Below are 25,344 nucleotides of genomic sequence, written 5' to 3' on the forward strand. Positions count from 1 at the left end.
ATCCCCATGTTGTCGCGCGCATCAACTCGCGCCTTCCACGGGCTGCGCACCGCGCCTGCCCTGCCTGTCCGACGCATAGCGCCCGTGGCCTCCCCATCGCAGCGCCTACGGTTCTACGCGAACAAGCCCGGCAAGAGCGACACGTTCAAGCCGAGCAAGGCGAACAACGATCCCGTCCATGCCGCTGAGCAGCCCGAGTTCGATGCAGCCTCCGCACCGGAGCGCAACACAACCTCATCCGGGCCACAGGGCGAGCCTATAGAAGAGACCCCGCAGCAGCCGCAGAAGCCTCTGCCTGATCTGCGGTACGGTATCCCTTCTACTTTTGGCAAAGAGTTTGGAGGCGAGGCCGCAAGGCCGCAGAAGGGCGAGCATGATCCCAACAATATCGAAATGGACCCCGAAAAGGAACCTGGCCCCGGTCGCGAGGGTGGAGAGCTCCCCAAGTCTGCGTACGAAACCAGCACCGATAGGCGGCGCAACAAGGTCGCCAACTGGTCCTACATTGCCTTCGCACTCGCCGCGACTACGGGGGGAGCGTACCTGTGCAGGAACTGGGAGAGCGACGAGGAGGAGAAGAAGCATGCAGACGCCCCTTCGGGCTGGACCCCTACCCTCATGTACCAGCGCGCGAAGGCTCGTCTCAACGGCGAGATGAGCTACTACACCGAGCCAACCTTCGCCAAACTCCTTCCAGATGTCGAGATGATGCCTCCTCTGACCCTGGTGTTGAGCTTGGAGGATCTACTGGTGCATTCCGAATGGACGACCAAGCACGGCTGGCGGACAGCAAAGCGTCCTGGTGTTGACTACTTCCTCCGGTATCTGAGCCAGTACTACGAGCTGGTCATCTTCACGTCTGCAAAGTCCATGGACGCCGACCCCATCATCCGCAAACTCGATCCTTACCGCATCGTCATGTGGCCGCTCTTCCGTGAGGCCACCCGCTACGAGAAGGGCGAATATGTCAAGGTATGCCTTGCAATATGACAGCATAATGGAAGGCGCTAACACGTTCAGGACCTTTCGCATCTGAACCGTGATCTGTCGAGAACCATCATCATCGATACCGACCCATCGCACGTCAAGGCCCAGCCTGAGAACGCTATCGTGCTTCCGAAGTGGAAAGGTCAACCTGGCGACAAGGGTCTCGTAGCCCTCATCCCGTTCCTCGAGTACCTTGCCATGCTTCAGCAGGGCGGTGGCAATTTCGATGTGCGGCACGCTCTCAAGTCGATGGAGGGCAAGGAGATTCCGGAAGAGTTCGCGCGCCGAGAAGCGAAACTCCGGGCTGAGCACCTCAAGAACTTGGAGGCAGAGAAAGCAAGGAAGGGCAAAAACCTGGGGTCTTTCGTGGGTGCTCTAGGCCTGAATCAGAAGCAAGGCCAGATGGTCCTTGCTGACGGGACCAACATGTCCGAAGGACTGGCACAGGGCAAGATGATGATCGACATGTTCCGTGACATTGGCCGGAAGCAGTACGAGACCATGGACAAAGAGATTCGCGAGAATGGCGAGAAGTGGCTCAAGGAGATGGCCGAAGAAGAGAAGAAGTTCCAGGAGGAGCAAATGAAAAACATGAAGACCGGCGCAATGAGCTGGTTCGGTGGTAGCGCTGCTGCACCTTCGCAACAAGCGCCACCACCTGCTGTGCCATCTTCTGAGGCTGGCAAGACATCGTAAAATCTCCACGACTGGCGTTTGGTATGTAATAACATGCGCCGCTTCTGCTCCCGTAGAAGTATCGGTATTGCATTGGGCGGCTTGGGAAATGTATTGTATATTGCATATGTATAAATAAGATGTTGGGCAGACCCAATTACCACATATTATGACCTACCATCACGGAGTACCATTGTCTGATATGCGACGTACTCTCATGGCTCATCAAAGAGTTTCTCCATTTTGAACATCGGCGCCACACTATGAAGTTCAAGTTGCCAGTACGCGAAGTGATACAAGTCAACCCAGGGTCAACTACTGCGATTTCATACGGCAAGATGGTGCATACTTCGTATTCACATTAACTCGAGAAACCTTTCCACGGACACTAACGAAGGCTTCCGAAGCAAAGCAATGAATCGTAGCAACGGGCCAATCGGAGATAATGCGAATGTGCGGGGAAGCTTACATTTCCAATCGCAGCTGCCACACACCGGTTCGAACATCGCTCTGAGCCATTTGCTCCGAAAGCCATCCGGCAAGACCAAAAAAACTGCGTTCGATCAACATGGCTACCTCCCGCCCGCGACCCCAAGATCCCGTGAACGGCGGCTGGTCCGATGCGCCGCTGTCTCGACCCCACTCTCCCCCGCCGTACAGCAGCCCGCTTCCAGAACGCGACGAGGTCGACTTCGCCCTCGGATCCATGGACCATGTGTCTATTGACATCGACGAGGAGTCTGAAGACGAAGCCCTCACTTCCGAAGTCCTCGCCGCATTCGACAAGCTCCATGAGCAGTTGCGTAGACATCGTGCGCTCGTGGTGCAGCCGGCTGTGCCACGGCAGCCGTTTCCGTTCATGCGGTTACCGTTGGAGTTGAGGGAGCAGGTGTATGATGAGTACTTCAGGCCTGAGGTGAGAGACCTCCATGAATAATTTTCTGGGCGGAAGCTTGAGTACTCTGCGTTACCCCAGGAGGAGCAATGCAGCGCCCAGACTTCTGACCCAGCACTGTGCCGCAGGAAAGAGAGGCTAATGTATGACAGAACAGACTGGAGTTGTATGAAGCCGGCGAAGGGATAGGTGGCATGTACAACTTCGAGTTCACACTGCTGAGGACGAGCAAACAAGTCTACCGGGAAGCGCTGAGGAGTTGGCGGAAGAACGTGTTTGTGCGGATCGAGACGCCGTGGCCGCATGCTGGTATGAACCATGTCTTTGAAACTTGTATCGCACTGCTAATTGAGGATAGTCCACCATATCAGATCCGAAGGGCAGGTCCCAATCGTCGCAGCTGGGCCCCGCGCGCTCAAGTGCTTTCAGCACAGAGCTCTCGTCCAGATCACAGCACCCTTACATGGCGTCACCGTACCCGACCACGCCATCGTCCTACTTCTGGAGGATGTGTCTAAGTTCACAAGAGTGTGGTACTATTCAGCGTTGAATTATGTCAGCCTAAACCCACAATTGTGCCTTATATTCGCACTCCGCGAGCCGTACACGCCAAGGGACCCCAAGCCAGTTCCCCTCGAGCTTCAAAGGAAACTTCTTCTTCCCTTTGGTGACGTAAAAGATCTCTACGACACACAAATGACAGGCTACGACGAAAGCGTCATCGCCGAGCTCCGCAAGGCAATGAAGGTCCCATATCCAACAGTCCGTGAATCATGCGAGCTAGCCACCACGCTCATGGATGAAGGTGACCTCTTCCTCGCGACCAACCAGCCCCAGCTCGCGCACATTTCCTACATCAAGTCCTTCGACGCGATCCATATCAAGATCTCCGGGCGCAACCGCAGAATCCTCGCCGACGGCCACTTTGCAGATGACATCCACGAGGGCCGGTACGCGGGCCAAGCCGCCATGACAGTGCGCGTCGTTTTGCGCATCCGCCTGGTCACACGCATGATTCGCACCTACATCCACCTCGGGCAGCCCAACGAAGCAGCCTTCTGGGGCATCCGGTCCATCAAACTCGTGCGCCAAGGGTTGTCGCCGAACGCCGACATGGATGACTTCTACAGCGACTTCATCGGATCGTCGGACATTGCGATGATTTATGCGTGGACTGCGGGTGCGTTTCAGCTGATGGAGGCAGAGGAACAGTGGAAGGAGGAAATAGAGGGATATGCGTGGGAGGATGGAGGCGTGGCGGATACGGAGGTCATGTGGCGGAGGGCAGGGTTGTATCTCGCAAGCGAGAGGTATGCGGGTGAGAGGAAGGGAATGGTAGAGGAAATGAGGAGGGTAGGGATCAAGCCGCCGGCGGGTGTGTTCACGGATGAGGCGAGTGAGATCGACAGCATGCGCCATATGGATATGGGCGATGTGGAAAGTTGATGGCGGGATCGAGGTTGTTGAGATGGTTGGAAACATACCTCACACAAAGAGTGATGTTTGGCTCTTGCTTCTTATTGCATCAATGGAGCTGAATGGATGATTCAGATTCTATGCATCAAAGCCAGTGCGCGGCTGCTTCATTCTCCAGAGCGTCTTCCGCCGCCAATTACTAGAATGGTGGCACTAGGCGCTCTGCCGCACCTAAACAATCCATCACTAGTATACCTCAGTCACACTTGTGTATTCGAACAGAAACATGTCTACTGCGAAGAATGTCAGCAAGTTCCCTTGGGGGCGCTCTCTCTGCGTGCAGCTGTAACCCGACTGCATCGAGATGGAGCTGAGCAGATGCGGCATGTGGGTCGCAGCTGGATAGAGTTCACTCCACCACACCGGAAGCTTTCGCTACCCCACGATCTCACGGGCAGATCAGTTTTCCATGCAAATTGTCGGCAGCACTTAAGTCTGCGCAGCCATTTGCTCTTCACGTAGCAGGACTCTTCAACATCAACGGCTTAGCCAAATGGCTAGGATTGCTCTAACTCCCGAGGTGATATCGTTCCTGCACGTCAAAGGTTTAGAATGAGAGACCGCGGCTAAGCGACTGGGCGCATGCAGCCATGCGAAGCGTTCGCTGACCGCCATCGCAATTAGTGGAGCCACACTTATTTCTCCAATCACACTTCCCGGAACGCGCCCGAACACACCTCGATGCGCTTCTCACACCGGGACTTCCCGCATCATGATTCGCACGCTACAGCTGCTACATGTGATCGACCTCTGGGTATTTTTCCGGAGTCGGCAAGACGTCATCTTTCCGCACCATTGGCAGCAGCCCTGTGACTCTTGCGACCACTTGCGCGGTCAACATGTTAGTGCTGCTGCAGGGCCGTCTTAGATTTTCCGCTTGTGTAGAGGGCTCCTAACATGGCATTTCGCTCTGTGGGCCTCGAACTGTTGCATTGCCCACCTCGCCTTGATGGGGACGAACACCATGGGCATCCATGAAAAGGATATCTTCGACCCGGATGGATTCCGGCACTTCCGGGCGTTGGGCCCGTTCATAGACGTGGAGACCTACGAGATCATGCCGACGACGTACGTGAGCTTGCGCAACTGCAACAGTGGCGATGACCGTTCCGAGCGTCCAGCAGATGTGGAGATGCGATTCTTGGAATCTGGGGAACTGGTTCCAGCTTTAGCATCCCTCTGTCGTCTTCCGGTACCCAGTCGCCACTTGCATGGTCAATACTGATTGTCCTATCCGACTTACAGATATCGCGCCATCACTGTTGCTGGCGTTGTCTTCGGTCTATCCATGTGCTTCGCCATCTGCGCCGCCTATATTGCTCTCCAGCAGACCAAAAACTCGCGGCGACCCTCGAAGAGCGTATACGTATGGATGATCTGGATCGAGCTGGCGGCATGTGTCACCATTGCCATTGAATGTCTGCTCTACCTGCTCTATGTCATCCCACCTAGCTTCTACTTCTTCATGTCGATATGTACGTTATGCTACTACTTGTCGGGGCCAAATTGCGGATTCCGGCACGGGCATACTAACGATTGAAGTGCTCCTCTGGTCGGTACAAATCCACCTCTTGCTACAGATCATCATCAACCGCATCCGCATCATCCTTTATGACCGCACCAAAGGCCGCGCCATGGTCATCGGCGTCGCCTCCATTATCCTCTGCATCAACATCAGCGTATTTTGCATCTGGATTCCCGCGCGGTTGCAGATAAGCAACCGGTATATCTTCCCTTCCCCTAACGCCGGCCCAATATACTCAGGCCTAATGGTCATGAACGCAAACACTGACAGCGAATATCCAGATACATCCGCATCAACAACATCTGGGACCGCCTGGAGAAGGTGATTTACCTACTCATCGACGCGTGCCTCAACTGGTACTTCATCCACATCGTCAAGCAAAGCCTTGTTGCCAATGGTCTGCAAAAATACAATCGCCTTGTGCGCTTCAACCAGCGCATCATCGTCGTCTCGCTCCTGATGGACGTCATGATCATCGGCGCGATGAGCATCCCGAATGGATTCTTGTACGTCTTGTCACCCTTACTCCATTCAATCCGTCTCAGGGTATCTATGTGTATTGCAAACGAGACTATGCTGATCTAATGTAGATACGCCATGTTTCACCCCCTCGCCTTCCTCGTAAAACTCAACATCGAAATGATAATGGCCAACCTCATTCGGCGCATTGCCCTCTCTAACCAAACCTCCGACTCCTTCCTGCTCACCTTCGCGTCCGTCTCCTCCGACAACGCCAACGATAATCCTACACACTCCGACGAGGCCACGCACCGTCACTCTCGCTGGATCCGCGGTCTGGTACCGAAGCGCTGGATGGGGCCGCGTGCAGATGTTGACGTGACGGGAGACTTAAATGGCGAGGGCATCGTCAAGACAAATGAATACGAAGTTGTGAGTCGGCGGCGGAGCCAGATGAGTTCTCATTTGCTGTCGAGGTGGGAGAGTCCGACGAAAAGAGGGAGTCAGACGAAACGAGGAAGTCAGGCGGTAAAGAGGGATAGCGTGGCGTCCGGAGAGGGGGAAGTGGATAGTGTGGCATTGGAGGAGGGAAGCACGAGAAGTGGGGAGATTGTCGAGCAAAGAAGTACAAGAAGTAGGGACATCCGTGAACAGAGCAGTAGGGAGAGCAGTGCGGCTGAGGGGCCCAGGACGAACAGGGATAGGGATAGTGCGGCGGGGGATGAGGTCGTGTTGATAGCGCCGCCGCCGCCGGCTGTGACGCGGGCTTCTGATAGCGCGTGAATACCTAAAAAATTTCGTCTATTGCTTCGACCTTAGGATTGAAAATATACCGTACTAAAGCAGGTAAGTAGAGCTCTATGTGTCGGTTCTGTAGTCTTCGAAGAACAGGCAGGAAGTTGCTCGCGGGGGTATCTGGAGGCGCCCACGAGGGCAAGGGAGTGTTGGGGTTATCGGCCTGAGTTACAAGTAGAGTTTGTGTATGACATCGCCACATCGGCATCATCAGTAAGTCGTGAGCTTACGAGTGTTCTTTGCAGTAGCAGACATATCTTACAGTTTCCCAGCAGCGTTATCTCCAGCACCAAGCCAGCCTCTCGCCGATGCCTGTTCTTCTGCCCTTTCAAGGATCGTTCGCAGTACGACATGCGCACGCATGATACAAGAGCCTGAGTCAACATTGCTATCGATCGCATCCTGGTAGGACTGTTGGCCCTAAGTACCAGTTCCAGGATCGCACGCAAAAAATTCCCCTGCCAGCGGGGCTGCGGCGCCCTATCCCACTCATACGCACAAGATAATGACCACGCAAACTCATCGCGCGTGTTGCCTCCCGGTGGCCGTTTGCTTCATAGTATAGCTAATATATTGAGTTCCAAGCTTTTACGCAATACATCGTGAGTCCATGGTGTAGTTGGTTAGCATGACTGAATATAGCCCGAGCGTATCTGCAGCAGCAGTACATTCGGTAGGGATAGCAAATGCCTGCATAATATTACTTCGCTAGAGGCGGCGCGGTTGCCGATGTAAGTCTCTTAGCTCTGAGATCGGAAACGACTCTACAGGTGCTGCGATACTAGACTTCATATACCTAGGTAACGTTGTCATGCAGTGCACAACGACTCACAAGTTGCAAAGCCTGCTAAAAGTAAGCTAGAAGAAAGCCAGAAGTATATTCGCCTGGGGTCAGTGACCAGTCCTCTAAACATTGCCGAAGATGAATCGTAGAATACTGAGCTGGGTAGTCTCGTGAGTGGTAGTCTATCTGTTGTCCAGTGACAGTGAGTTACCATTAAACGATATTATAAACAGATGTTGGGATAATGAGATTCGTATGATTTTGTTCTGGTGGAATGATGATCCCCTAATTTGCACCCTGATTGGGGCGACCTCTTAGTCACATCCTACTTTTCGCCTGCCCCACTTTCGCTCCGAGCGAGTACCCCGCTCTTTAGCGTTTAAAGGAGTGTGCAGCCTATGCAGCGGTGAGGCATGAATGTAGGTCGCTCTGCATTCCTATTCTACATATTCTTATCGTTTTCCAAAAATAGTATCAATCCGGTGAGATGGCCGAGCGGGTACGTTGTATTCACCCTATTACTACGATTCCATCTAACAAACATGCAGTTAAGGCGCTAGCTTCAGGTGCTAGTATCGCAAGATTCGTGGGTTCGAGTCCCACTCTCATCACTATCTACTTTTTTGGCCTTCCTGAGGTCAAGCATGTGTTTTTGAGCATGGTGACACTAGGATGGGGGAAGACTTCATATTTTTTCACATCCCGGGAGGTGTTATGGGAGATTGACAAGCTATGCTAGATCTGGATAATACCCGACTTTTCAGTTGCTCCTATCTGTATTATCGTATCAAGGTCCCAGAGGGACTATGTCATGCTTATGTTGTTTTGTATAGCATGCGGCCAAATTTGCTCAAAGCTACACATCATCAGACGTGCAGTGTACGCACGAGTAAGAACGATATGTTGTACCTTTTCCGTAAAGCCCAGCACCATCTAGTGTTCTCGGCTTACAAGCTGACGGCGAAGTATAGATAAGTTCCAAAGACACGTCGCTTAACCGCGTTGTCCAAAATAAACAACCCCTCGCGCACTTGTTGCATGCATTCGTCTGGAGGGACCAAAAGCATCATGTTCTTGATAAGTCATGCGTCAAATCGTATAGAGGACTACTTGCGGTTGTGGAAGTGCTTCGGGAACAAAGGCTCATTTTCCTACACGTCGCTTAATCACGGCTGACCGTAGGATCCCATGCGCAAGGCTCATATACCCCGGTATCTAGACTCTTCATGTCTTCAGCTGAAAGCTCGAAGTCGTAGAGTTGGGCGTTCTCTTCGATACGTGATTTCGTCACGGACTTGGGCAGTGGTACGAAGCCCTGCAAAGAGATAAGCCAGTATCTTTGCACTCTAAAGACCCACTTACCATTTGCAAACTCCAACGCAACAAGATCTGGCTCGTCGTTTTGCCGTATTTCTTTGCGAGTGGCAGGAGGAGCGGGTCTTCTGCCTTTGTGGCACGCACGATGGGGCAGTAAGCTTCCAGAATGACCCCTCTCTTGTCACACCAATCGACAATGTCTTTTCTCGCAAGCCATGGATGGAGCTCCACCTGATTGACACTCAAGATGCCCCCTTTACCCTTACCATCCTTCTCATCCGTACTTTTGATGTACTCCTCAAGCTCGTCAAGGTGATGCACGCCGTAGTTGCTTACGCCAATACTCCGGATCTTCCCTGCCTCAACGCCTTCTACGAGCGCCTTCCAAGCACCAAGGCGATTGGTCTTTCCGCCGTACGGCGAGTGTAGAAGATAGAGATCGACGTAGTCAAATCCAGTCTCTCTGAGCGAGTTGTCCACATGCTTCTTGGCGTTCTCGTAGCTCATGTCCTTCGGTGGTATCTTGGTGGTGAAGAAGATCTGCTCCCGTGGAATTCCAGAGTTCGTGATGCCCTCGGCTGATGGCGCTTCATTGCGATACGCTACTGCAGAGTCGACGTGGCGGTATCCCACCTTCATAGCATGCTCGACGACCTCTGCTGCGACGTTGGCAGGAGTCTGGTATACGCCATATCCTAATACGGGAATCTCGTAGCCCGAAGGCATCCGGAGAGTGGACGTAAAGGAAAACCTTCCCATGGTGGATGCTGATGTATGAAGTAGATGTCTTCCGGCCAGGAGATGGGATTTGTGAAGAGATAATCTTGAGAGAGCCGTAGAAACCCTTTGCATGCTTGTGCGATGCAGAAAGAGGGGGATATGTGGCTGTTCTTAGATTGTTAATCTTCGTGCTGATGCTATCGAGCTGTGTCGGAATTACGCTAAACGCCGGTGTGGAGCTCGGTTGTAGGAGGTTAGACTGACACGTGATCTCCTCCTCAACTCCGACTTCAATGTTCTTAGCATCGTCGATAGCGCTAACTGCTATTCAAAACCACTGCGTGTAGTCGGAGATGGACTTGCAAAATTGGGTCGTCACCATCCCTGTTTGTCAAATGCGTACCTGTGCCCTTCGACAATTCCTTCTTCGAACGGAGTGGCATGGAACTACAAGGGATGCCTGACGATTCAGTTCGACGAAGGTGCACATACAGCAGAAAAAAAGAAAGAAAAAAGAAAGAAAGAGAAAAAGTACCTGCCGTGTTCATGGGATCGCGACAACGGTGCTCGAGGGAATTGGTCGTAGTGAGCGGCAGCAGCCGATGCTACTGTGCAAAGAGGATCCCGTGTCTCGTCGGCAACGGTGCAACAACGGCACAGCCCGATCATTGAGATGTGGCAGTGTGGTCCAAGTATCTTCAACGGCAGATCTATCGTGGATACTTCCCAGTGCATATGGTACCCTCTGCGGGTAGTAAGGGCTGCTTGGGCTTGAGCACGCCGCCATAAGGCTCCACGCACTCAGGGTGGTGGAGCCCTTGGCTGATCTGCAATAAAAGCTAATTCTTCGGACGCATTTTTATTTCAGTCCTCGATGCACAGCGTTAGGTAACTTGATATTGGGCGCGACAGTCGATGAGGAACCTTCTTTACTGCTATGGATGCGTATGGGGCCAAGATGAATCATGTGTACAGCATACATGCGAAGATGGTTCCTTTGATAACAAGGCTCAGGACTGTTCTGTCTTTGTGGAGGCAGACGATAGGCCATGGCGACACAGTAGTGTTGTTGTAAAGAAGACCACCTCCGTCCATGGGTAGTGAACTTGAACTTGTTATGATGAGCTGTCGCATGTGTGAATGTCAGTTATGCATACTGCAAGATACCCCTGGTCTGAACACGCATCGTAGAGCCACTCGCTACAGTATATATCCTCTTTATGTGCGTCTCTGGCTTATACTTACCCCAACGCATCAGGCAGATCCAGGCGCAAGGTTTTGTCATTTTAATCACAGGGGTGGTAAATCACTTAATGGTGCGAAAATACTCATGACTAACGGGCGAACACCGTCTGACCACGTATTGTAGGTGGCCAAAGTATATAAAAATCGATCTAAGAAATTTGTACCAAAAGGTAGATCATGTCCGAATACGCACATCACAGTGTTGCAATGCAAACTACAAAACGATTAGCACCAATTGAAAGGCACTTGTTGTGTGGAAAAATCGCAAGCCGAGTACTCGGCCGACGTGGAGATGTACTTCGTACTGAGAGTGTACAGGTGGGCAGTATCATCAGGATCCAGACTAGAGGGCAAATCGATCTTTCAAATGGGGAAACGAATGCGAGTCCCGGTTTGGCGTTTGACACGGGGACCATCTTGTCCCGAAGCATGTATACCAAGACCTCGGAAGACTGAAAGCGCGATACGCGTCCAGAAGCGACTCTGTATCGGCATTTTGTCCCAAGCAGTTGTCATGCTCTTCCATGCGATAGAAGGGCCGATACTCCAACAACTAAATGTTCGAGAGTCAATGGCATATAACACTGCAGTGCGATCTAGGCTCAGCAACTCCAAGATTATCTGATACGGCTCATGCCTTTGACACGTAGATACCGTACGGTACATACTTGCAGACGCAGGCCAGGCTCCGCTATCGTCCCATGCCTGCAGGTGCCGTTTCAAGGATCTCCAACCCCGGGACGCGGGACTTGCCACCTACGAAGCGAATCCTTCTTTCCTCTCTCGTCTCGCGTTCGCAATGTGCTATTTCAAATTTCACTGACAGACTGCGGAGCGAGTTGGACATGCAAGTGCGGCAGGCCTCGTATAGCGACGATCACCAAGCCACGCCCAGATCTTCTCCCGTCCGCCTTCCAGCCACGCCGGCAAATCACCCTCCGCTAAAGCGCTGACCCACTGAATCGCTGAACCGCTACACGCACGTCACACGCAAGCTGTTGTGCGCCTTGGACGAATCAGCAACTCAGACGCTGGTTACGATCCAACAGCGAGCAGATGACTGTGCTGTGCCGCTCGGGCGTATAGACTGCAGCGTAGCCTCGTGCGACTGCTCGAGCATCCGATTTGAGGTGTGAATGAAGTCGAGGCAAAACAAAGGCTTCAGAAAAGCCTGCTGTTGTCTCGTGGCTTGGTTGCTTTGTTTCTCGCGCTGGTAATCTAAGCGCTCTGACAGACCGGTACGAACTAGAGGATGACGCGTGCGGTTGGTTTGAACAAGCACACGTTGTGGAACGGAGGGTGGGAGGCGAAACACCTAATCTTCCAGCACTGCATAGGGGCGCGGTCGGTGGTCGGCCATCGGAGGAGTGACATCTGGGATCGAAACGGCCCCCGAAATCGGTATCTTCGACGTCCGACGTACATCGTAGCAATCGGCGCAGAATATTGCCTGCCAGATACGAAATTGACTTCCAACTCTCTTCCCAACCACATGATGGACGGATCCAGCGCGACCCAGCTCAACAACTCTGCAGCAGCAGAAAGAAGGCGCGACGCGCTCCCACAGAAAGGCTGAATTTCTTACACGCAGCATCTGACTCCCCGCTGTCGAGTCGAATTATTTCCAAGATTCACGTAGCGGGGCGCAAGACATTGGACCACGCCGATGGCGCCGTGTCTGAGCGTATTCATCACGGAGCAACCCCCCCCGAACAGACCCCCGCAAGATAGCAACGGCGCGATCGCTTGCAAGCAGCCCGTTGACCATGTGGACACCATTTCCATCCTCAGTACTGAGTATCAGGAACCTCGTGCAAAATCCTTTGCACATACCCAGCCTCATCTCCGTCCATCCTTCGCGCTACAACCCCCTACACCTAAGCCTAAGCCTATGAGCACCCTTCCCTTCTCATCTAGCCCCTCTCCCAGAGAACCACCCTCTGCAGAATGCACCCCAGCTCGGAGGTTCCCATCCCATAATCCTATCCAACCCTCTCACCATCTAGGTACATCGTCACTCCCCCAACCAAGTCGTTTCAGGCCCCACCCCCCACCTCCCGCACGAGTCATTCGCGCACCCCAAACACCTCGCGCCTCGCGCCTCGACCATCCCTTCCATCCCGTTCCGTCCCCTTCAGCGCAAAAGCCAAAAGCAAAGGACACCACGCCACGCACGGGAACTAGAACTAGAACTACGCCATCGCTTCGTATCTCGCAGTGCCCACCGTCGACACGCGCCTCCAATCCTTTGCTGTCCGTGGCGGCACCCGGCGTGCCGCGGCGTCCAATCATGCGCCGCAGCGCGAGGGAAGACGAACGGGAGGGTAGGCTATACTAGCCTGGCGTTGATGCGCGCGGGAAGGGAAGGGGAGGCAGCGCGCCGCTCGCAGCCGTTGCGCCTCGTGGTCGAGGTGAATCGCAGAATAGCTCAATTTGGAAGGGGCGTGAATCAGGGGCAGCTAGATAGTGTTGGGTCAGGCTTGGGCACGGATAGAATGCGAGATGGAACAGGAGGGGGGAAATGTCTGGGTGTGTGTGTGTTGGCGCGCAGTCTGCGATGGTGCGAAGCGGCACAGCCGTAGCCGCGAGTAGGATGCGAGCCTTACGCTTGGGTGTGCACGCGATGGGCGGCGCAGTTCTGGGGAGACGAGTCTGCCTCACAGCCGCCGCAAAGGGGGGCTTCCCTTTCATACGCCGCAAGCACTGTAGGGAGAGCGTTTGGGATGGCTTTGTGAGTGTGTTTATTCATCGGTGAAGACTATCTCATCATTGCTGAGTTTTGCACGTCGCTTCCGCTGCGGTAGGAGGCACAAATTGTGACTGCCGCGGATACCACTGCGAGAACGGGGTATTTGCAAAATTATGTACATGCAGGGAGTGGTTGGGTGAGCCCGAGGGACGATTGTATTCAAATCAAGCCTCTATGGGACTGGGTATGAAGAAGGAAAACGACATGGTCGACGGCCGTAAAAGTGTACACGGGCACTCGTGGACCGCGCCGGAACACCGAAGTGAGTGCGCAGTAGAATAACAAACGCTGCAAACTGGGCACCATAAGATTGGTCTGCAAAGAACATAGCTAGAAAAACAAAGACGGCGCACTGTCGTCTCGAACAGATAGGGTATAGGACAGAAACGAAACGCTCATTGAATGTGGACATAGGGCATGAAGTGATGTGCTTCCACCGGGCTCATGGCGTAAGTAGCATATGTCGGCATGTGGTGCTCGTAGGTGGTGTACGGAGTTGGGCCAGGGTCGATTTCGGCCCATTTGCGCGCACATTGCCGGGCTGTCCATTTCTCTGCTGCACCATACTCGAGCATCTAGCGCGGTCAGTGGTGTCTTTGGACAGCGTGCGCACTCTGCTCACCTTTTGGGCAATGATGTCAAACTTGCTCTGAACCCAGTATTCGTGTGCCATGCGGAGTGCCTTGACATCGGGCTCAGTCCACACACGCATGCGTTCCCGAAGCCTTTTCAGGCGCATCTGCAATGCGGGAATCTGGTATGTCTTGCCGAGATCTGACTGGAAGCGAGCAGCAATGTCTTTCCAGGGCATGCTTTCCTCATCCTTGAGTCTGATAAGGAGTCGGTCCTCTTCGCCTAACTCTATTGTTGCCGAAGTGCTAGACTCTGATCGTTTTCTCCTCTTTGATTGATCTGATTGCTCATCGTCATCTTCGTGGGACCGTTTCGGAACGCTCCTGCGAGAACCAGCGGGGTGGGGAGCGATCGGAGCATATAGGCGGCGTCCGTTTGGCAGGTCGCCGGAAAAGTCCATTCCCGGCTCGCTCAGACGAGGGCTACGCGGGTACGTCGGACTGGAGTAATAGTGCTGGTGCATGGTCGGTCCAGAAATGCCGAGAGGATTCATAGTCCAAGATGGATAGTCCAGGGGAGTACTTCGCGGCCGACTGGGCGAAAGGCCTCCAGAAAGATGAGTAGATGCGTCGGGAGAAGGCTCCTGGTGGACGTACTCTGGCTGTGGGCCTTCGGAGCCTCGCGAGCACTGCGACACTGGGGAGAAATTACCTGCTGGGTGCTCTATGCTCGATGGTGCGGATACCGCGACGTCGGATGTTGACGAAAATTGGTGGTGTGGTGAGTAGGGCCCAGCAGATGGCGTATGTGAAGGAAGAAAAGACTGGCTGTATGGGAAAGCACCAAAGGTCTGCAAACGATCGGTCAGCATGATGGCGGGGCAAGTGAGCGGCTGACGAACCTCGTTTTGAGCGTCTGGGGCCGAAACCGAAGCACCAAACCAGCTCGAAGAGGGAGGAGCTTCTTGTGTGGGAAGCGGGCTGTCGTGCAGGCGCGGGACGAACGTTGTCAGCGACTCTGGGGTCATGGGAGTGGGCGAGGAGGCAGAAGAGCCGTAGCAATGAGAAGAGTACGACGGCCAGGGAGAGGTGGTCGACAGCTGCAGATGCGGCGGTGGGGGCACAGCACTTTCAAGTATGGCCGGCATGGTCACGACTGTGCCGGACGCGGGAAGTCGATTGGACTGGTCTGGAAGCGTATGAGAGGAGCCGTGCGTAGTGTCCTTAGCCTGGGCGCGGTGAGGCGTACAAGCTGTAATACGCTTTGATGGAAGAAGATGATGATCGTGATCGAAGCAGACGAGGAGCATCGATACGGATATATCAACTCATGGTAGCAGGGCCCAGCGGTCGAGCTAGCTGGAAGCTGTGCAGAGGTCTTAGTGCGACAACTCTATCGACGCCCCCGGTTCACGGATTCTGAAGGATGGGCACGACGCACAGCCAGACCAGGGCGTGCATCTTAGCGCCTGCACGCTGAATCCATGCTGCGTCCATGCTGCATCCATGCCCCACGACCGACCGGGCCTCCATGGATCATGGATGATTGCGCTGGAGCCGCATGATGACCACGGGCCCCTGGGCTGTTGAACGGCTGCGCCCGGCCCAGTGGCGGCCTGTGCACCTGCCAGGAACGATATGCTGGGAGTCGGCGACAGAGACTTGAGTAGCCTTGCCAGTTACGCCGTCTACGGGAAGCTGGTGGATCTGTAACGGGAGCGAGGATTGTTGTGGATGTCACTGAGGCGGCCTGAGAACGGCATGCCAACCTTGTCGCAACACCAAACTCCACACAATGAGGACACTGCCTTCGCGCGCAAGTCGAAACGGCCTCACAGACCTCGCTGGCGTGCTGGCGAACGTATGCTCTGTCGCTCCTCGCGGCTAGTACGTCGCTGGCCGTACGATCCTTCGCGCGTCCATGTAGCCGTCCTCGGGAGCCAGAAAACACCGTCGCCAGTCAATTGGCGGTGCCTAAAGACCGCAAAATCAGCCTGAAGCGGCGCGGTCTGAGTGGTGGCCGTTGAAGACAGCCACAGCGCCGTGCATGACGCCAAAGCCCGCTAATTTGCTGATTACGGTACGAAGCTCGCCTTCAACCTCAGCTCTCGAAAAAATGGTCTAGAGTACGAGACGGATACGCCATCACTATAACCCCCCTCGTCTTCATGCCCGGATTGTCTAGAAGCGACTACAGCGTTTCTTGTTAAACTGCCTGAGCATTCTGTTCGCAGCAATTGCCGCAATGACCCCCTGCGCCCGTCCACGATAGAGCTGGATTATGGCCAGGCCAAGTTCAGGCATCCACTCTCTCGCTCACGTTCCGCCGTAGTCGCCTGTCTACCTGTGTTTTCGTATCATCTTACAGCTACGACGCTCACCGGAGACCGACCACGGCGCGGCTCAGCGTTGACCGCGCCAACGCCAGTGAACAATGTGTACATCAGTTGTGGCCTGAAGGTCAACGGTTCGGACGCTGCTGCCAGTAGCGACGGTCCAACTTGCTGCATCTGTCTAGGGGCGCCCCGTATGAACTGTAAACACGACTTTGCGTCTACCTGCAGCCAGCCGCAGATTGAATTGCATCGACATGCAAATCTTTGATCAACATATAAGGCCAACGCCACCATTCGACCACACAGGCCAACGCCAATGACCCACATTGTATCCGGGGCTGTCGCTGTCTTTGGTTGTGGGTCTAGATCAATTATGGAAACAACCCATAGTTGTGGGCGCAGGGTCCTGCGAGGGGAACACTTTTGCTACGCAACCCTGCATCCAGAGGCATTCCTGCAGCGGAGGCGGCTAGGGCGAGGCTTACAATCTGGTTGGCGGAGTAGTCTGCCTGGCCCTACAATAGACTGTCACGTTAGCTGCGTTTCTGTAATGTGACTAACCTAAGACACTTGCTGAGCTTCCGCGTTCTCAATCCGCAACCTCGACAGCACGTGGGCTGACCCAGTGTTCTCGAGATGTCTCACTCCACCGCTATCGGCGCGATTGCTGCTGCCCATGTGCCCTACATCTCGCTTCGGCCACCGGATTCCGGCAAGCCACGAAACACGAAGCCGACTTCAAGATCGCCGGGCGGGACCACACGGGACGCTTGGAGAGCCCGGCAGGGTCAAGTTCTGCCGGGACCGTCCGCGTAGCCGTGATTGACGTGGTTGAGATGCACAGTTCGCCAAGATGACATGACAAGCACCATACTGTCGGTACAGAGAATATCGCGATAGCCGCAGCTGTTGTGGCACGATGGGGATTTGATCCAAAGTGCTAGATACGCAGCTCAATCGCTTTCAGCTTGGCCATGTCATCCTTTTCTCGACGCAGATGCAGGTAGTGCTTGTCGGGGATCATCTGAACAAGAATCGAGGTGGCGCCGGGGGCTAGTTTAGCGACGGCCGGGCGTTGGCGATTGCCTACCTCGATATGTGATGAAGCGTCGTAAGGCAGTACAGAATCCGACGGAACAAAGGTAGTCACTACTGGGACGATTGTTGGTCTGGTGCCCCGCCAAATCATGGATCTATGCTTTGTCGCCGATTCAACATGCTGGTAGGAGATCCTAACGGGGATCATCTTGTTTCGAGGCGATGGTTTCTCCGGCATTGGCATCTTTCAGCTGCAATCGCGCCATAGCCATTGGCTTGTCAAGTTTGGATTGGAGACGATTCTCCGGTCTGCACTCGGCAGGACAACCACCGTCCTTGGTGCGAGGTTCCCGATCGAGTGTACTGAGAGATGCGTATGGTGTTCTGTATGCCACTGTCCTGCATATTCAGGGTCCCGGGTGGCTGCTCTTCCCTGCTGACAGGCGAATTTGTTAAGCCTCATGGCAGAACCTTGGACCCTGATCGCCTAGGCGAAGCTGGCCGTTTGCTAGAACTGCATTGGGGCTTGCAGCCAGCGCACGTACACTTGAGCATTACTGCTTACTTGCAGTGCAGCCACGGTAGCTGGCATAGCATTTTTGAGATCCGCGTTGCGCGCTCCGCTGTAGGCAGCACTGAGCGCCGAAAACAAGGTTGTTCTGTTTGAACTGGCTGGGTAGAGGTCCGACCCAGCCGTGTGTTAGCACGACAACCTCTGGATCAGCAACACTGCAGAAGCAGCCACAGCGCCAGCAGGGTGCATAGGCACGCCTGGCGGCGTGAACCAGCGGAGCAGATGGCCTCGGCACCGCTGGCCATGTGGCAGACGTTTGCCACCGAGGGTCCAAACTGCGTCTGTGGTCCACGCGAGGCTGGCCGCAGGGATGAGGCTGGCCGGACCCACAGTGTAGCAGGCGTCCATGGCCCGCCATCCAGACGGCTCGGGAGGTGCGGGTTAGGAAGGTACAGCTGTGTACAGCGACGGGCAAGAGCCATGGCGGGTGCGGCGCGTCCAGGACGCATCGTTACCGGCAGACAGCCGAGACGGCGGGTGCAGATGCAGGTTTCTTGCAGCATAGTCAGGGTCCAAGGTCCCTCCAGGCTGGGACACGGGGGAATGTGTTGGAAGGGTGCTCTGGCATTGGATTCTGGCCGAGTCTGCACACGCTCGCGTCAGCATGCAGCAGGCGCCCCGGGGCGTTTCCGTGCAGAAGGCGGGTCTGTGGAGTGAGGGTGATGGCGGTGAGCGTCTGCTCGAGGCCTGCTCTCCGCGCCGGCGCCGGTGCACGCAGTGACGAGACGGACGGTGGTGCAACGCGAGCGTGGGCACGGCGACGTCAGCTCCCTAGGCCCAGCGCGGCTAGACGCGTCAACCAGGCCTCGGGCCGGACGACCTCAGGTCCACGTCGCTACTCCAACCTCCAGCAGGCAGCCTGTTGCCCCGATAGCGAATACGCCCATTCACGCGGCCCCCACGACCCCCTCCGACTCGCCCGCTGGCTCCGTGCCTGCCGACGCGTGCTGCGCACCTCGACGCGACACTGCTCAGCTCCGGTTCCGCTGCCGGCCGCGTGCTGCGTAGCACGTAGCACGTAGCACCCGCCATGGGCTTCAACGTCTTCCACGTCCTCGGCGACGTCTCCCACACCGTCTCCAAGCTCATCCTGATATGGGCCATCCACGCCAACAGCAGCGCTGAAGGTGCGCAAGCCCCCGCTGCCCGAGGCCCGGCTGACCCGCGCCCCAGGTGTCTCCCTCATCACGCAGGTGCTCTACGCCCTCGTCTTCTGCTCGCGCTACCTCGACATATTCACCACCTCGCCCGCGCGCGACTTTGGCCACACATGGAACTTCTCGCTAAAGGTGAGCCCACGCAGAGCCTCGTGCCGGGGTCCCAGCTAAGCGCACCCAGATCTTCTACACCCTGTCTTCGCTCTACATCATATTCCTCATGACTAGCGTCTACGCTCGCACAAGGGAGCGCGAGAAGGCCTGGAAGTTTGGCATGTACTGCCTGCTCGCACCCATCGCCATCACCCCCGTCTGGTACTGGCTGTTCCGCGAGACCGTCATTGGCAGGAACGCCTTCTTGAGGGTCATGTGGGTCTTTTCCGAGATTCTTGAAGCAGGCGCTGTCGTGCCGCAACTTTTGCTGCTGCGCCAAACAACCGTGCCAACCGTGCTCGACTCCTTCTACCTGGTCGCGCTCGGAGCCTACCGCTTTCTCTACATTCTGAACTGGATCACCCGTGCGACGAAAGAGGATGATTACAGTGACCCTACATCCTGGGTATGGGGAACCATACAGACTGCGCTTATCCTCGACTTTGCCTGGGTCTATTGGAGCCGACAGCGCGTGAAGCTCCGACGAGGTGGTGTCGTAGACTCGGAAGACCTGGGCCGCGGTTGGCTTGTTGGCCGCTTTGTCGGTCGGAAAAGTGTTGATTTCGACTACGACGAAGAAGAAGCGCGGCCCGCCGACCAGGAAGCTCGCCCACAGAATGCTTGGGGACGCCGAGGCATCTCTGTCTCTGCAGACGAGGATGTGCATGGCGCCCCTCGCCGCAAGAGTCCCGGGCCTGGCAATGCAGATCCAGAAGCCCAGCCTCTAGCAGACCCTGCCGCTTTTGAGGATGATGAGAGCGATGATGGTCTGGATTCGCCCCCTCCAGCAGCTCGAACAGCACACGAGAGTGGAGTAATGGGTGGCGACGAGTGGAACGAGGATGTCGATGCAGACGCACAGGAGCATACAGGAGTTCCCGAACGAACTTCCTAATTCATCGTCGTGTCATTCAGACATTGTTACGAGCTTGGTCTTCGTGTGCCAGGGAGGTGAACAGGAATCGAAGCAGCACAGCTGCAAGGACTGTCCATCCTCCCCTGTCAGCATGCATATTGTACACTTGCTATTAGCGCAGCAATTGATACCTTCCATCTTTCCAGGGTCTTGTCCATGCGTGTATTCGGCTCGATTCTGACCGAATCGACAGCCATGTGTTTGCACCCGCTGAACTGTGAATCGCCACAAAATGACTGAATCAGCAATCTGGACGACGATAACGGAAGGATCCTGCGCAACGGTCGGGCGCCCGCGGCGACCCGTTAGCCGTCAACAACACCCTTGCTCAGGACATGCATCTAAGCGAGCTTGATTTGAAACGGTATAACGCCACATGACATGTCCTCCGCCCCGATATCTTACTCGGAAACTCGCAAACGTACATTGCCTTGCGGCCTGGTGAAGTGTTGCTACGCAGCTGTGGCCGGTGTCGGAGAAAGCTCTGCCACCTCAAGCTGTCCAAAGACCGGCTTCCGAAGCTGTCTTCACTGTCTTCGCTCTCGTCAGACATCTCGTATCGCTGCGTGAGCACAATCCGAAAATCACCACCGATTAGCTCTCCTTCGGCCCTAAATGGCAAACGAGTCACCCAAAGTCGAAGATACCCGATGTGGTATCAGCTGCGCACTATGTGTGTAGCCATACATTAACTTGCCTAGGGCCAGCTCCTAAAGCCTGGCGCAATCTTGGTCAAACGACTACTAACCGCTCTGCCTCTGGTGCTTCAGTAGCGCTCCGCCTATGCAAGCGAGCGCCTTCGCAACTTCCAGAGTGTATCTCTACCAACAAGACTCGCACGATCCCAGGACTGCGAAAATGACCTCCTGAACTGGTAGATCGGAGCAAGTCGTTGCGACTTGCACGAACACCGATGCGCTGCCCTGCCACGGTCTCGAACATCGGCGAAACATGTCTTACTGTATCCAGGACCGCGCTATCCCTGTTGTGAGGGTGCTCGCATCGCTATGGGAGGGGTCACGGGCCGCAAGGCCAGGTGCATTCGGCAGCATACGTATTTCTTGCAGCTTCGAACCCCTCACTAGCCGCCTTCTACTCCACATCTTGGCAGCGGTAGTTGGATTTAGCATTTATGTGCGTGCTTCCGTACACTTGGGTTCTAATCACGGTTACAGAATATCGCCGCGATGCTCTGCGAGTGAATCCATATGCTTAGGATTCGTTCTGACTGACGGAGGTTGCCTTGAACGATTAGGAAAGCGGCATTGCATTAAGGTGTTTCGAGTAAGCCCGTCCCGACCTTGTGGTATGCTTTCTGATTATCTGATATCACGAGTGTGTGGGCGGCTGTTCATTACGATCGTAGCGTATGCAAGTCGAAACGAGCCGAATCGTTCCAATATGCCTCCGTCTTCTTATGATAGGATTTATGGTTCTGTTATTACCCCTCCGATCGTCGGAGGATGAACTCGTCTGCGGAAGGCTGCCAATGACAGTTCTAACGTGGCAGTAATATGAGCTCATACTTGACATCGACATACAATGGGCGGTAATCGCGATCTTGGGTGTATTTGGTGGTCTATGCACGGGGTGTTGTCCACTAAGGTACCTTTGTCACGGTACTGTACGACAGTACACTCAACGGTTCGCAGTAGAAGCCTCATACGACGTTAGGCGAACGCCAGAACGAGCTTCGCAATTGCGTGCCAGCGACTAGTAGGCGCTTAAGGTTCCGAGAATATTCGGCCACATCGACCCGCTATTGTGCTCGAGAAATGCTTGGTTCATCGAGTAGCCGGCATCAGCGAAGCGGGGACCGCCTTGCCGTTCACTACGCCTGGTCACGAAACGGCCGCCCAACTGCCCCGTTCGGCAAGATGATAGACAATCACACCGATAGCAGGCACCCCAGTCGGTGTACGTTCGAGTAGCCCTACCACGTTATCGGATGAGTGGTATCAGGTCCATCCCATCGCTGCGGGTAGGAAGACATCGACCTCAACCCACGGGGCGCTCCTCATGAATCCAACGTTTTAAAGGTCCAGGCCTGGGGCTGTGCGTCACATGGCGATTCCTATCAATTTGGCCGTTGGCATTGCATGGGATGTTGATGGCAGATCCGTAACAATGCAGATCCGACGGCGGCATCACGGACGCTCGTGAGAGGGTTCAAACGGAGCTGTGACCGGTGGAGCTTGTTCGTTCCCCACAGCCGTTCACAGCCGTCCCAGGCAAGAGGTAAACACTACATGTGAAGCATCCACCTCAACAATTCAGATGCTCCAGAGAATGAGCTCTAGTACACAAACGTGCTTACTGACCGGATCTGAGCGATCAGATAATCCGTGTAGTCGCTAAGAATGAAGCGTTTCTTTTCGGGGCCGTGGACGAGACGGGCAGATTAGCGAGAGTCCCTAGGCTGCCTATTGAACGGCGAGACGTTTGTGGAGTGCGTGCATGCGCCTCTCAGCAGGCTGGGGCCCTGGCCGCCCACGACTCCCCACGCAATGGAAGCCACTCCATCTGCGGCGTGTACATCTCAATACCGCGTGCAGTGGTGGCCCACTTCGCCAAAGGTCAGCGTGCGCCAGCGTGGCCTCCGTGTTCGCGAGATGTCGCCATTTTGCAACACGACCACGGGTGGAGATGCATTGCGCTTCCTTCGCGAGGGCGACCACCCCCTCATTGCCCACCTGTTCAGCAGCCTGTCTTGCACGAGGGGACCAATAACCAAAGCATCGGTAGAGCAGGTATGGACGCCAGGCGTGCCGTTATCTCAAGGCCAGGCAGACCGGAACAGATGCAGTCGTTTTCGACGGCCCATCCCGCACGCCGACAATCCCTTTATGGCTTGACTTGCTTTTGGCTTGCATGCCGCTGCTGACTCGCTTCCGCCCGCGCCGACCGGCAGTCTTCCGCTCTGGGAGCCGGGAAGCGGCCAGTGGCCAATCACTACAAGTAACGGGGCTCGCTGACATGCTGTGCATTTGGTTTCACGGCCCGCGCAAGGCCGCTTACAGCTTTGGCACCCAGCTCTCGATTGACCCCTGCACCCATCCCGGGCGCCACCAGCTGGGAGATGATGCTGAGACAGCACGCCTCACGCGAATATTACTGTTTATCTCGCATTTTGCTACCATTCCGACCGCGATAGGATAATGTTCAAACCTTCGGAGACCGAAACGCAGCCGGGATCAACCACAACGGCGGAACTGCATCTTCTAGCGAGTTTCTAGAAATATGGATACGCTTCGTCATGTGTTCTGGCGTGGGAGACTGAATGCATTTGCACATGGCTGAGTGAGGAACGTCCGAACTGTAATATATTAGCCGCGAGAGCCCATTGTTGCACATACCCCTCCCATATTGACATGTATTGCTTCGGCGATGCGGGCACAAGTCCGGGGCTGGACTCATTGCGCAGTCGCTGTGTGAAGATAGCAATGGTAGCTGAGGCACTGGATCCGGATCGCTGGTGAGTCCAAGATAGCACTGTCCGGAAACCGCTAATTCGGTTTCCCAGCAACCGGCTGTCACCAGTACGTGGAGACTGATCGACTGTCGTGCAAGCATCGGCTGTCCATCTCCAGTCCGGGGCGCCTGTCTTGTGTGACCCGACTTTGAGGTCGGACATCGGCGGTCGCGCAGGGCTGCAAGTACATCCACAAACCTATCAAGACTGTCACCACAGCATCCTGACGCAGTGGCAAGAGAACTTTCTGCATCCGCTCAACTAAGCCAAGTGCCTGGTCCATAAGAACCAGCCTGCCTTCAGCCCACCCGCCTTCACTACTCTGTACTGCTCACATCACCCTCCGTCCCTACCTTTACTCCGCTATCGGATCGGCCACGGCCCCCTCATCACATCGGCCCTGCATGCAGCCCGCGGGCAGGGGCAGCGCATCCGTCCCTTGCACATACGTCTTGCTTGTCATCTCCCCGTCTGCCCTCCAATCACGCCCATGTCAGTGTCCATGTCCCCATCGCGCACCTACGCGAAGTCCGACACCGCAACGAGGCCGCTAGCCCCTGTTGGGCGCTCCGCGGGTACCGCAACCAAGGCTGAGGTCAGCGGCCGCAGGCGAGGTGATCTGCCGCGTGGGCAGCTCTGAAGGCGGGGAGCCACGTGGTTTGGTCCCCGAATAGCATGCGGGCGCGGAGACTCGGGGCGGCATATTATGCCGGAGAGAGGTCGTGAGAGCTCGCGAGTCTCGCGGTGCGAACGACAAGTCGTCGTTTTACGCTGTCTGTATAGCCTACCGAAACATCGTCCCTGGGGAAAGATAGACAAGGCACTCGTATGGACTGCCTCCTTTACGGTGCAGCGCGCACGCGCGCACTCGGAGGCATAGGATCCCATGATGTTGCTTCTGACTTACGAACCATGCCTATACTCTGCAGACAATTAGACTCCTCATCGTAACAGCTATGCTATCCGATCCCTCTCCAGGATCATATCAGGGCACTCCTAGTAGGCGGAGCGGCTCCGCGGATTCAGTCCCGGCTATATTCCTACCTGGCCAGCTCGAGCCAATCGGCAGCGCTGTCTGGCCAGCGACGCGGCCGTTACTGTAGACGTCGGCGTGGGCAGAGGTACCGAGAGCGTGCCTGGAGGTTTTAGTCTATGCGTGATGAAAGTGCGCACCCAGGAAACGCGGGAAGCCTAAGCTTCCGTTCCCGAAGTCTCGGAGTGCGATGGGATTTTCCTTGCGGGAGTTTCAGGCCGTGAGAGACGTGAGGGGAAAGCGTAGGATGCGTGTGTGTCGGGTGAATGTTCTTGAGCAGATTGAGATGAATCTGACTCTGGCTTGCAAGTCGTATTCTCAAATTAGGATTAGGATTCCACTGAACAACCAGATCCTACAGATGCATTTATCATCAATCTAGTCCCACTGTCCCCCTCTGTCAGCATGCTCCTTAGTAATTGGTCTCATCTCCTCCCACGTCGGCGAGTCTTGTAGACGCATAGCG

At 55.2% G+C, this 25,344-nt stretch overlaps 8 protein-coding genes and 1 non-coding gene across 9 annotated transcripts; 6 read left to right on the plus strand and 3 right to left on the minus strand.

Annotated features, from left to right (window-relative positions):
• Positions 1–6: 6 nt before the first annotated feature.
• CC84DRAFT_1059271 (HAD-like protein) lies at positions 7–1,641 on the plus strand (the record flags this gene model as incomplete). The annotated part of the gene is made up of 2 exons (XM_018173567.1): positions 7–972; positions 1,021–1,641. Coding segments are annotated over 2 exons (1,587 nt in total), but the record flags the coding sequence as incomplete, so codon positions are not given.
• A 727-nt stretch (positions 1,642–2,368) lies between these two features.
• On the plus strand, positions 2,369–4,003 carry CC84DRAFT_1099398 (uncharacterized protein; the record flags this gene model as incomplete). Its single annotated transcript, XM_018174821.1, has 3 exons — positions 2,369–2,578; positions 2,710–2,866; positions 2,916–4,003. The coding sequence occupies 3 exons, from the start codon at positions 2,369–2,371 to the stop codon at positions 4,001–4,003; spliced, it is 1,455 nt and encodes a 484-aa protein (XP_018032395.1).
• Positions 4,004–5,288: 1,285 nt separating this feature from the next.
• On the plus strand, positions 5,289–6,233 carry CC84DRAFT_1051733 (uncharacterized protein; the record flags this gene model as incomplete). Its single annotated transcript, XM_018173489.1, has 4 exons — positions 5,289–5,508; positions 5,576–5,756; positions 5,840–6,064; positions 6,149–6,233. Coding segments are annotated over 4 exons (711 nt in total), but the record flags the coding sequence as incomplete, so codon positions are not given.
• Positions 6,234–8,077: 1,844 nt separating this feature from the next.
• Positions 8,078–8,207, plus strand: CC84DRAFT_t81. Its single transcript has one exon. It is a non-coding gene; the product is annotated as a tRNA-Val (tRNA).
• Positions 8,208–8,758: 551 nt separating this feature from the next.
• CC84DRAFT_1098655 (Aldo/keto reductase) lies at positions 8,759–9,672 on the minus strand (the record flags this gene model as incomplete). The annotated part of the gene is made up of 2 exons (XM_018174780.1): positions 8,759–8,911; positions 8,959–9,672. The coding sequence occupies 2 exons, from the start codon at positions 9,670–9,672 to the stop codon at positions 8,759–8,761; spliced, it is 867 nt and encodes a 288-aa protein (XP_018032397.1).
• A 2,550-nt stretch (positions 9,673–12,222) lies between these two features.
• Positions 12,223–13,307, plus strand: CC84DRAFT_981491 (uncharacterized protein). The gene has a single exon (XM_018188039.1). The coding sequence runs from the start codon at positions 12,545–12,547 to the stop codon at positions 13,214–13,216; it is 672 nt and encodes a 223-aa protein (XP_018032398.1). The 5' UTR covers positions 12,223–12,544; the 3' UTR covers positions 13,217–13,307.
• A 715-nt stretch (positions 13,308–14,022) lies between these two features.
• CC84DRAFT_1220400 (uncharacterized protein) lies at positions 14,023–15,347 on the minus strand (the record flags this gene model as incomplete). The annotated part of the gene is made up of 3 exons (XM_018183163.1): positions 14,023–14,202; positions 14,250–15,050; positions 15,102–15,347. 3 exons carry the CDS (start codon positions 15,345–15,347, stop codon positions 14,023–14,025), a joined length of 1,227 nt encoding a protein of 408 aa, XP_018032399.1.
• Positions 15,348–16,483: 1,136 nt separating this feature from the next.
• On the minus strand, positions 16,484–17,017 carry CC84DRAFT_981519 (uncharacterized protein). The gene has a single exon (XM_018188040.1). It carries the CDS (start codon positions 16,860–16,862, stop codon positions 16,557–16,559), a length of 306 nt encoding a protein of 101 aa, XP_018032400.1. The 5' UTR covers positions 16,863–17,017; the 3' UTR covers positions 16,484–16,556.
• Positions 17,018–19,177: 2,160 nt separating this feature from the next.
• CC84DRAFT_1178998 (ER lumen protein retaining receptor) lies at positions 19,178–20,352 on the plus strand (the record flags this gene model as incomplete). The annotated part of the gene is made up of 3 exons (XM_018180378.1): positions 19,178–19,274; positions 19,321–19,436; positions 19,486–20,352. The coding sequence occupies 3 exons, from the start codon at positions 19,178–19,180 to the stop codon at positions 20,350–20,352; spliced, it is 1,080 nt and encodes a 359-aa protein (XP_018032401.1).
• Between the last annotated feature and the right edge of the window lie 4,992 nt (positions 20,353–25,344).

This window comes from Paraphaeosphaeria sporulosa (genome assembly GCF_001642045.1).
Source record: "Paraphaeosphaeria sporulosa strain AP3s5-JAC2a unplaced genomic scaffold CC84scaffold_9, whole genome shotgun sequence".
In the NCBI taxonomy this organism is placed as follows: Eukaryota; Fungi; Ascomycota; class Dothideomycetes; order Pleosporales; family Didymosphaeriaceae; genus Paraphaeosphaeria; species Paraphaeosphaeria sporulosa.